General features: G+C 42.5%; 1 protein-coding gene across 1 annotated transcript in view; it reads left to right on the top strand.

Moving 5' to 3' along the window:
* Window positions 1–5,008: 5,008 nt before the first annotated feature.
* EIF3A (eukaryotic translation initiation factor 3 subunit A) overlaps window positions 5,009–12,158 on the top strand; it is a 33,389-nt gene continuing 26,239 nt past the window's right edge. Inside the window, exons 1-2 of the mRNA XM_029245379.1 lie at window positions 5,009–5,197; window positions 11,865–12,055. Of these exons, the coding sequence (XP_029101212.1) occupies window positions 5,149–5,197; window positions 11,865–12,055 (240 nt within the window). The 5' untranslated portion in view covers window positions 5,009–5,148. The remainder of the gene's footprint in view (window positions 5,198–11,864; window positions 12,056–12,158) is intronic.

Genomic DNA, 12,158 nt, shown 5'->3' with positions numbered 1-12,158 from the left:
TGGAGGAAAATAAAGAAGAGAAGCGTGCTAGGAAGTACTGTATGGGAAGAAGAGAGGTTATTATTACTTTAAAGAGGTGAGGGAAGACAGCACTGAAAAGGTGACACTGGCGTCGCATGGGAGGGACAAGGGAAAGGAAGGGATTGTGTAGGGCCTTGTAGGCCATTATAAGGACTGACTTTCACAGGGTGATCTGGGGGCCACAAGAGGGTCTTCATTAGGAGACTGACATGATCACCTCACTTTTGTGTTAAAAGGATCCCCTTCCTTGCTAAGTGGAGAAAAAAGAGAAGGGAGCCAGGTGAAAAGAGAAAGACAAGCTAGCAGGTTCTTATACACTCCAGATGAGAAATGATGGTGACTTGGATCAGCATGATAGCTGTGGAGGTAGCACATGCGGGATTTATTGATGGGTTGACTGGACGTGGGGATATGACAGAAAAAGTGGAGTCGAGGATGTCTCCAACACTTTTGTGGCTTAAGCAACCAGAAGAAAGGGGTTGTAATGGTTCACTGGGGGACGATGGCAGGAGGCACAGGTTGGAGCCAGAAGAGACCCAGAGTCTGGTTTGGGACAGGCTGGGTGTACGTTGTGTGTCAAACATTTAATGGATGTGAGACGGGCTTTCAGGGGAGAGATCAAGTGCTGATGATACAATTTTGTAACTTATAAACACAGATGTGATTTCTAAAGCTATGAGCTAGCGTGTTGGGTACCTTTGCCATAAACAAGCATTTCCACTGCATAACTAATTGGCCGTAAGACAATTTTGTTATGAAGGATATAATAACTGGTTGACAGTTTGGTTTCAACTGGCTGAAATGTATTAGCATTTCTTCCGGTTAGTGCTATTATGGATGTCTTTATCGAGCTGACAGATGAGGTCCCTCTTTTACTTTTCGTTATTTTATCTTTTAGGGCAAAATTGCCTAAGGCCAATTAGTTATGTGGCAAAAAACATTTGGAGCCAAAACACTTGCGGCAAAGATGCCTATGGCAAAGATGCATACTGCGAAAGTACCTAGAAGCACGAGCTAGAACCAAGAGATGAAGGTAGTTAGAGGAGGGAAGAGGTCCAGCAGGTGAGCCCTGGAACTTTTCAACCTTAGAGGTCAGAGGGATAAGGAGCAGACAGAGAGGTAGGAAGAAAATCAGGAAAGGGTGATCCTGGAAGCCAAATGAAGACAGTGTTTCAAGGAGGATGCAGTGATCATCTGTGTGTGTGAGAGGAGATGGAATCCAACGTATTGGTAGGTAGGGGCTGGCTCTAGATAGGATAGTGGATGGAGAGTAACAGGAGGGAAGGCAGAGGGTCTGAGCACAGATGAAGATGGGTGGTAGATGGCGGAGTGCCAAAGTTCTCTAATTTTTCCACTGTTTTGGCCATCGGCTGAGAGTAGAGAAAGGACGTACTGGAGAATCAGAGAGGAGAAAAAGTATGAACTAGTCATCTGGGAGAGTGGGAGTGTGGCCCAGAGAAGTGGAGTAGGGTGGCTGAACAGCAACACAGTGCTTGTTGAGGCTGGTGGTCGTGAACTTAAAGTGAGGCTTGTCGACATGGCTGTGCATTCTTCTCCAGTCACATTAGGCTCTAGGCAAGGAGTGGGTGGAGTGTTGGGTTGGCCAGGGTTTGGGGTAGAATAAAGGGAGAACTGAGCAAGAAAATAACTAAATGATGGAGTCCAAGTTGCGTCTGGAGGAAACAGCGGACAAGAGGGATGAGAGCAGCGAAAAGGAAGTACAGTTGATGAATGGATTGCAGGTCCCAGTCAGGCAGTAGGGTTGTTCAAGTTGTGATCTGATAGAATTAACCATAGGTGGTGGTGGCCAGAAAATAAGATGTTTGAAAACAAGATTTGGGAACTGAGACAGTTAGTGTGACAAGGTCTGGGTTAGGGGTCAGCAAACTATGGCCTGTGGGTTAAATTTGGCCTGCTGCCTGTTTTTATACAGCCTTGAGCTAAGAATGCTTTCTCACATTTTAAAATACATTAAAAAAAAAGACTATTATCCTTTTAGTAAGAACAGTTGCTCCAATAATTGAAGACATTGCTTCCTGGCCTGCAAAGCCTAAAATAATTACTACCTGGCCCTTTATAGAAAAAGTGTGCTGACTCTTGGTCTAGACTCTAGGGTATCACCATGTGTGAGTGGCTGAGCTCAGGTAGAGGACACATAGTGAAGGCCAGGTGGCCAGGATCATTTACTGATACAAGGGTATAGAGCCCATGAATCATTACGATGGTGGTGTTGGAGAGAGTGACAGGGAGCCAGAACTAAGAGCCAAGGAATGAGGGAATGTGACCTGGGTTCTGAAGATGCCTGTAGAGGACTGCAGTGCGGAGGAATCACATGTGGCCTAGACTGATGGCATGAATGTCAAAACTCAGAATTTAAGGGAGGAGAGAGAAAGAGAGAGAGCACGCTCTGGAAGTAGCTAGTGGGAAGAGCTAGTCGGTCACTGGTTACCTCCAGGTGCCAGTGGTTTGATGGAGGAACACAGCCACCCCTTGACAAGGTGGCAGGGGCAGCAGAGTGCTCAGGGCTGGCCCCAGTGATGGAGTTAACGGTGGCCTGAACAAAGAGCACAGGCAAAGGGGAAGTTGGGTAGGGCCCCCGCTGGCAGAAAAGGCTTTGCAGAGGAAGCCTTTGGGCTGAAGCTTGAAGTACTAGCAGGAGTTAGTCAGGTAACAGTGGGGGGGGGGGTTGGGGAGGGGCGGTATATATATGTGCAGGAAAGCATGGTATCTTTGAGCACTGACCTCAGAAAATCATGAGTGAACTTTGGCACAACTGGAGGTTCAGAATCAGTGCCATTAGGAGCTTTGGGTGAAGAACATTCTTGTTTCTTCTTTACTATTTGCATGCTGAGGCTTAGGGATATCGAGCGCTCCGTGTAGATGGGGAGATGCTCTATGAATGAAGCGTGACACACATTGGCCTTTAAACTTGTTACCTCCCCATGTGTAAGGTAGGAAAATGTATTATATAAATATTTATGTAAGGATTTATTCCTTTCTCTCTCCAGCATTTTTGGAGAGTATCTTGTCTACCTGATGCCTTGCCAGGCATTGGGGATACAGTGGTGAACAACACAAATATGGTCCTTCCCCTCTCTGAACTTACAGTCTGCAAGTAATTACACTGAAGTATGGTCAGTGTTAAGAGAGGATGTTACTGGCGCTCAATGCCTTGGCACCTAAACTTATCTGGGGGCCAGGGAAGAATCCTGGCAGAAGTGACATGTATAGGTGATTGTTGTCAGAGCAAGGAATGGGCAGTGGTGAATTTCCAAGTGAAGTGATGGCATGCGCTGGGTTGGAGGTAGGAGACGGCTGTTTCGGGCACTGAAAAGACACTGAGTGTGTGGAGAGATGGGCCTAGAGAGACGATGGGGGCCTGGACTGGAGTGGTGTCTCCGTTTCCACGTGGCTTCTTTTTTTTTTTTCAGCCTTGTGGGATCTTAGTTCCCTGACCGGGGACTGAACCCAGGCCCTGGGTGGTGAAAGCACGGAGTCCTAACCACTGTACTGCCAAGGAATTCCCTCCACGGAGCTTCTGATGAGCATTCAAATCTTCCTCTCTCTAGACTGCAAAGTCTGAGAAGGCAGGAACCAAGTCTGTCCTGTTCAACTGCTGTGTACCTACCTATCGGGTATTTACCTCCTCAGCCTGGCACATAGTAATGGTTTGTTGATAATATGACGTAGTTTGTTGAACGAATGTATAAATGTGAACCTTGGTTTACCCCTGAAACTTATTATGTTCGTCATTATAAATACCTTCATTACAGCATTCTTGTAAACAAAACAATGAATGTGAAAGCATTTCAGTAAACTGTAAAACGTTATACTTATTTTAAAACTGTAAGACATTATGTTGCAAATATGTATAATGTAGTACTTCAGTTGTGCCCTTAACAACTGTTTTTTGTTTTTTTTTTTGCGGTACGCGGGCCTCTCACTGTTGTGGCCTCTCCCATTGCGGAGCACAGGTTCCGGACGCGCAGCTCAGCGGCCATGGCTCACGGGGCCCAGCCACTCCGTGGCACGTGGGATCTTTCCGGACCAGGGCACCAACCCGTGTCCCCTGCATCGGCAGGCGGACTCTCAACCACTGCGCCACCAGGGAAGCCCAACAACTGTTTTTTTGAGAATCATATTTATTCCACTCAAGTCAGAAAAGCCCTCCAAAACACTGTATTAGAGAAATTATCCAGTCATATATAGTACAAAAGTAGCTTGATTAGGGAAAAAACCTTTATCACCCTGATTACTTCCGTTTGCCACTTCCTGAGTGGCTTTTAGTATACTTAGGTTGCTTGTTTTCTACTGAGCATTAATCAACAGCAAGTATTTATGCTTTTCTCCAGGCCCAGAAAAGATCCTATCTTGACCCTCATTGTGTACTCATCTATCTCTGAGGGCCCAGGCAATCTCTGTGTCCCCAGTTTTAAAATTTTACCTAGGTATGAAATAAGCTTGCTTATTTGTTTAAGTTACTTATTACAACCCTCCTCCCCATACTAGTCCGGGCTGTGACAGGTCACCACTATCTCCAGTGGTGAACATCGCTGGCCCTAACGATACCTGCTCAAAGCATCTGTGTTAAATGAATAAATTCGGCATTTTAACTCAGTCAAGCCAAGACATTCTCTAGGCGGATGGGACCTGAGAGTTAACTTTGTATGACTCCGCACAAGTCATGGTAAAAGAAGAATCTGTGCCTTCCCGCCAGACAGAAGCTCTGACCCAAATCTCACCTTTCCCACCCAGATTGTCGCACGAAGAGTGAGGTGGCGGAGAACCGGCTCTCTAACATTTCCCCGCGGAGTTCCCAGGTGCAGCCAGAGAGCTAGAAAAACTTCTGCCGGCGCCACGTCAGCCGGCAGGCGTGCGGCCAACGCGCCTGCGCGCGAGGAGGGGCGGTGCGCGGGCGAAGGCCCGCCCCTACATCCGGGGCCTAGGCGGCGGCGGTGCCGCCGCGCGGGGGTCACGTGGCTCTTTCCTTTCCGTCTCTGGCCGGCTGGGCGCGGGCTACTGCTGGCGAGGCGCGTGGAGCCTTGCGCTGCTACCCCTTCGTCTCCTTTCCTAGCCCGGGCCCCTAAGGAGTTCGCTGACGCCGGGTGAGCTGAGCCTGCCGCCAAGATGCCGGCCTATTTCCAGAGGCCGGAAAATGCCCTTAAACGCGCCAACGGTGAGTAGGGGATCAGGGCGCGCCGGACTGGGGCGGCCCGAGGCCTCGGAAGTCGAGGCGCCCGGGCCAGCTTCTCGCTGTTTCGCCGCTCAGCTGCGGCTGCACAGGAGGCCGATGCGGCCTGCCCGCCGCCGACTCAGGCCGTGGTTGGGCATGGTGTCCCTTCTCACTCCAACCGACGGGGGGGTGGGAGGCGCGGAGCAGGGAACCGTCGCTCGAGGGCCCGTCCCTCCCGCCGCCGCCGCCGCCGCCGCCGGGTGAGTCTCGGGGCCGCGGCTCCCGAGACAGGCCTACCCGGGCCCGAGCTTCTCCCTCCCGCCCGCCTCCGCTTGGTCCTCCAGACCACGGGGCTTTCAGCTTCGGCCCCGCGCCCCCGGCCGCCATCTGGGAGTGCCGGGGAGGAGGAAATATGGCTCCCTCCCGGGGACAATGCACGCCAGAACCTCGGCTCCACCTCCCGCCGGGCCCGGAGCCGGGCAGTCCTACCTCCGGCCCTCCCGCAGACAGCTCGGCACCCCCCGAATCCAGCCCCGCGCTTTGCGGGGTCAGGGTCCACTTACCCTCTCGTCTGACCACTATCTCCGCTTCGGGGACTCTGACCCATTTAACCCGTTTCCTATTTTTTCTGGCATTGATTATTGGCAGCTCAGAAGCCTACTCCGAATCACAGGAAGTTGGAACAGAGTTAATACTGTAAGAGGGAGTTCAAGTTCTCTATCAAAGATAACGAAAGTGAGGCCTAGGGAGTCTGGTTTGCCCAAGGTCACTCTGGGAGTTAGTTGTTAAGCTAGGAGCCTAAAACTAAGGTCTCTTCCAGATCAGTCGATTTTTTCACTACGGCGCTGCTACTTGCGATTTTTATTTACATATGTGTGCTTATGGGAAAACTTACGGCGCTTCTGGGAAACCTTGTGCTTGTACCGGTCTATTCAAGAGGCTTTTATTACGTTGGCATTATGGGGGTGCAAATGTATTATACGTGCCTCTGGTCTTTAAACACTTTTTTATTTAGGGTTTGTAAGTGTTAAGGGCGTTCATTGCTCTTAGTTTCACCCTTCTTCCATCCAAACGAGTTTTGGATCTTATCCATGTTGTAGGTGGATATGCCGTGTCTGTTAAGCTTTTATGCTTGTGAAGCTTATTTTGTTAGTTTGTTTGAAAATCCTCTTAGGAAAAGGTCAATTTCAGTCAGTACATACAATTGATACTACTGATAATCTGTCGCGACCAGAGGTCTGTTTGTCACATGCTTGTTATTTTAACTAGAAGTAAGAATTTCGGGGAGAAGTAACAGTCTGTGAAATAGGATAGTGCCATATTCTGTGGAATAGAGTAATTGTTTTAAAAACAATTGAAACTACAACTTTGATCTGATCACCCATTTTAATTCTCCATCTAATAGTCAGAACAGGCAAGAAGTTTACAGATGTTGATTAATTTATAGGAAAGAAAATAGATTGAGATGGAAATTTAACCCTACAAAATGAGCTAGCAAAGTTAGGGAAAAAAATTTTTTTTGATGTTTTGAAACTTAGAGAATTATATTGTGGCATACCAAATGACTTGGGTGAAATTACTGCTGTAATTGCTTCTGCAGATCTGTTTTACAGTCATTTGAATGCTTGACCAACAAACATTTTTCCCCCATGTTAATTGGCTAAAGCACTGTAATCTCAATGGCCTAAATATTACACATTTGATGTGTTCAGGCCTTGTTTCCTTTGCTCCTCCCTTCTGAATCTTTTTATGAACTTAATATGTTAGTAATTTTTTTAAATTAGAAGGGATATATGATATGTAACAAATCTTAAATCTTTTCTCACAATTTCTAAGTTGAAATAGATTTGATTCATGGAGGGCAATATGGGGAAAATGTCAGAAATTAAAGTAGGCAAGATGAGAAAGGGACACTGAGATGGAGGTGGAAACTTGAATTTTGTTCATGTAGTTTTTCAAAAAGGCCCCTTTAAAGTGTAGGATGAGCGTAGGATGGTAGAGATGCCTTACCTCTCAAGTAGTAATTTCTGTACCTTTGATCTTGTGAACAGAGAGATCCTGTCTTAGTGTCAAAGAGCAGAATGTGGATGGCAAATGACACTGCTTACAAAACTTTAAATAGGATGATCAAAGCACATTTTATTTTAATGGAAATAATCTCATTTATCTATAACATTGGTAATCTCAATCACATCTGGACCTCATCCATTATGTTATCCTAATAAAACATGAATAAATTTAAGTGTAGAATATTTTATCAGAGCAATATTTTTGGAAACAATTGGAAAACAATCATCCAGGAAAATGAGAACTTGGCCCAGCAGTTACAGGCAAGAAATTCATTCCCCAGAATCATTTGGAAAAAGCCCTTTTCCGGTTTATATTGTTAAGTAGTGCCAAATCAGTTGTTCTGACCCTGTAACAGCTTTTTAACTTACACTCTACAACCAGTGACTTAAAAATGAAGTTGTTAATAAACCTACAAATTGTGTAACATTATAGCTTATCTACTTGGTCCGGTGCACAAATAAACTAGTAAAATTGAAGGGTTGACCTAAAGTTTTTCTTTATAGGTAGACACATAGTTTCATTCATGGTGTCTTAAAGGTAAACTCAGAATGCCCACCCTCCTAGTAATAGTTGGTAATTCCAGATTTTAATTTTTATTTCAAAAATATCAATCTGGAAATGAACATTTCTGTAAATTTTGCAGTAGCAGTTTTAGTGTGTGATAGTTTTTTCCAGCCTCAAAAACTTATTTTCCCCTTAATTAGATGATTCAGAGGATCATCTAAACTATATCCTCAGATATCAGTTAGGATAAAGACAGGAACTCACCAACATGGATCATCATGAGAAACTTCTTTCCATTTCAGTGTTTTCTTTTAAAAACATCCTTGCCTGGTATCCATGTTTTCCTTTTTTTCTTGGTGGTGGTGATGGTCCTATGAAAAATTATTTTTTAATGCATTTGCTTTGGCTTTTATGAAACTGTTGTTTCAGAGTTTGAAAGTATTGAATTTGGAATCCTAAATTTTGATTGGCTGTTGAGGAAATGAAAAGTACTTTTAGTTGTATCACTGAACAAGACTTTGTTTTTTTTAAATGACATTAAGATACCACACGAATTTAAAAATAAGATATTGGGAAAGTGAATTAATTTTTGACAGTTTAATATTTTGTCACCACATCTGTATTGCGTTGACGGTGTTTATATATGGTAGTATAGGATTTAAATCCTCAGCATAAGTTTGGGAATTGGATATAATAAGTTATAATAGGTCATTTTGGTGTGCTGCTGTGATATTCTTAATGTAAAGGATAAATTTAAAAACATTTCCTCCCCAATTTTTGGCTGATAGAAACTGTGTATGTCAGTTTTGAAAAGCATTTAAAGTACTGTTGGATTTTAAAATAATCTGTGCATGCTCCAGGAAGAAGATGGGTAGGTCCTCCCCTTAAAATAGAAAAGGCTTGTTTCAACAAAGTATCTAGTTGTATTACATCTTTGTTTAATTTTGTAGGATTTATTTGGGGGGAGGTAATAAAATTGACTCAACTGAAAATGGCCTTTCTGTCATATTGGCAGGTTTGATATTGAGACTGTTGAAGTATTGAAGAGGGATTTATATTCATTTGCCTGTAAGGAATATGATTTGATATAATATGGGATGATGTAGGATATTGTGTTAAAGATACTAAGTTCAGTATGTTTTGTGATTTATCCTGTGCAAGCTTTTTAATATACTAGAGTTGGAATATTGTTTGTAGTTTTCCGGGAGGAAGGAATGTTTAGAAACAGCATTCCTGAAAGATATGATAATTGGGAGAAGAAATAACAGAGTTACCCACTAAATCTGTAGATCTAGTAAATCCTCCAAATAAGAGACATTTTTATCTGTTTGCCTAGCACAGTTAATGTTAGAAAATTTTATACATTGTTAGGTTAACACTTAAAAGAATTTCTTGTCAAGGATTTTTTTTTTCCTTAGGAAAGTAAACAATGATTTAAAAAACAGATGTTTTAAGTTTTTTATAGTGTAAACTAGTGTTTAGTTCTGCCAAATTATTTTTCAAATGTTCAGTGGAGAGATTTTTCTGTGTGTGAAATTTGCCAGTTACTGAGTTTTAAGTTGAACATAACCAGAAAAATACCACCCCCTAGTCTATTAAGTATACAAAAGAAAATAAGATGAGAAAAAATATAAATTTTAACCTTGGTCAGAAATAATGTGATAGAGGAGACTTTGCTTTTGATTGAGTTTCAAAACGAGCAACATACCTAAGATTGGAACTGATTTTGAAATATTGCCATGTACATGCCTTCAGGTTTAGGTGGTGAATTTTAAAAGAGTATACATTTCTTTGGTCTACGTTCTATTTTTCTTTCCCAATTAAAAAATAAACTTAATTTTAGAAATTTGAGATTTACAGAATTATCATATAGTACAGAGGGATCCCATATACACCACACAAAGATTCTCCTATTAATGAATATCTTACATCTGTGTGGTATATTTTTCACAATTAATGAATCAATGCTGTTACATTGTTATTAAGGAAAGTCCATACTTTGTTCATATTTCCTCAGCTTTTCCTAATGTCCCTTTTGTATTCCAGGATCCCATCTAGGATACCACATTACATTTAGTTGTCTCCTTAGGCTCCTCTTGGTTGTGACAGTTTCTTAGGTTTGTTGATGGCCTTGACGGTTTTGAGCAGTATTGGTCAGGTATTTTCTCAGCTGGGATTTGTCTCAATATGTTTCTCATGTTTAGACTGGGATAAATAAGTGGAGTGATATTCTGTGCTCATGGATTGGAAGAGTAAATACTGTTGTCAGTTTTTCCAAACTTGTTATATAGATTCAATGAGATCCCAGTGAGCTTTCTTTTTTTTTTTTTTAACTTATTTATTTTATTTATTTGGCTGGGTCTTAGTTGCGGCATGTGGGATCTTTCCTTGCAGCATGTGGACTTCTCTCTCATTGTGGTGCGTGGGCTCCAGAGCGTGCAGCCTCAGTAGTTGCAGCGCTCGGATTTAGTTGCCCTGTGGCGTGTGGGATCTTAGTTCCTGAACCAGGGATCAAACCCACGTCCCCTGCATTGGAAGGCGGATTCTTAATCACTGGGCCACGAGGGAAGTCCCCATGAGCTGTTCTGTAGGTATCTACAGCTAATTCTGAAGTTTATGTGGAAAGGCAAAAGGTGTTGTATAGCCAACACAATACTGAAGAACACAGTTGGAGTACTCACCCTACTTGATTTGAAGACTTTTCTATATGGCTACAGTAATCAAGACAGTGAGGTATTGGCAAAAGACTAGACAGATCAATAGAGAGTGATAACTATAGAGCCCAGAAATAGACCCACACAGTCAATAGATTGTAAAGGAAAAAAGTCAATCTAACTTGTTTTTTCTGCCTCAAGTCTTAACATAAACTAACAAAAATTTCATCAGCCACATCATTGTGACCGAAGTTATACTTGATTTTTCTGCATGTACAAGGGGGAGATTGTTTTCCCTCATGACTTGAATTTCTGGAACTTTAAAATATCTTAGAAAGATATAATTGGTACAGAGGAATTGAGTGAAATCTAGTTTTACCTGTAGGTCATATTTGAGATAGTATTAATTTTTCATTGTTTTACCTTGGATAATTTTGGCATAGCTTTAGAAGTCAAAAATAAATTTGAGCCATCATCAAAAAATCTAGAAACAATAAATGCTGGAGAGGGTGTGGAGAAAAGGGAACCCTCTTGCACTGTTGGTGGAAATGTGAATTGGTACAGCCACTATGGAGAACAGTATGGAGGTTCCTTAAAAAACTACAAATAGAACTACCATATGACCCAGCAATCCCACTACTGGGCATATACCCTGAGAAAACCATAATTCAAAAAGAGTCATGTACCAAAATGTTCATTGCAGCTCTATTTACAATAGCCCGGAGATGGAAACAACCTAAGTGTCCATCATCGGCTGAATGGATAAAGAAGATGTGGCACATATATACAATGGAATATTACTCAGCCATAAAAAGAAACAAAATTGAGCTATTTGTAATGAGATGGATGGACCTAGAGTCTGTCATACAGAGTGAAGTAAGTCAGAAAGAGAAAGACAAATACCGTATGCTAACATATATATATGGAATTTAAGAAGAAAAAAAAAATGTCATGGAGGACCTAGGGGTAAGACAGGAATAAAGACACAGACCTACTAGAGAATGGACTTGAGGATATGGGGAGGGGGAAGGGTAAGCTGTGACAAAGCGAGAGAGTGGCATGGACGTATATACACTACCAAACGTAAAATAGATAGCTAGTGGGAAGCAGCCACATAGCACAGGGAGATCAGCTCAGTGCTTTGTGACCGCCTGGAGGGGTGGGATAGGGAGGGTGGGAGGGAGGGAGACACAAGAGGGAAGAGATATGGGAACATATGTATATGTGTAACTGATTCACTTTGTTATAAAGCAGAAACTAACACACCATTGTAAAGCAGTTATACTCCAATAAAGATGTAAAAAATAAATAAATAAAATAAATTTGACCTCAAAAGAGATGGTAATAGGTTCAGAAATTAAAACAGCCAAATTAAAAAGCAAGATTTAGGCATTTATATAGTATACATAACTGATTTTAATTCTCCTGAATTACTTTCCCAGAATTTCTTGAAGTTGGCAAAAAGCAGCCTGCTTTGGACGTTCTTTACGATGTTATGAAAAGTAAGAAACATAGAACATGGCAAAAGATACACGAGCCAATTATGTTGAAATACTTGGAACTTTGTGTGGATCTTCGCAAGAGCCACTTGGCTAAAGAAGGCTTATATCAGTATAAGAACATTTGTCAACAGGTATGAACAGCTGGGTTTTTATGTTTTACTAAGTGCTTTTAGTAATTTTCAGAGGAGTTTGCCTCTGAAAGTTATTATGTTTTATATCATAAAGTTTGCTTTT

Source organism: Monodon monoceros, unplaced genomic scaffold, assembly GCF_005190385.1.
Source record: "Monodon monoceros isolate NGI ecotype Baffin Bay Population unplaced genomic scaffold, NGI_Narwhal_1 Super_Scaffold_4, whole genome shotgun sequence".
In the NCBI taxonomy this organism is placed as follows: domain Eukaryota; kingdom Metazoa; phylum Chordata; class Mammalia; order Artiodactyla; family Monodontidae; genus Monodon; species Monodon monoceros.
Note: the sequence above shows the minus strand (reverse complement) of the source record. Positions and strands in the feature narration are given on the sequence as shown.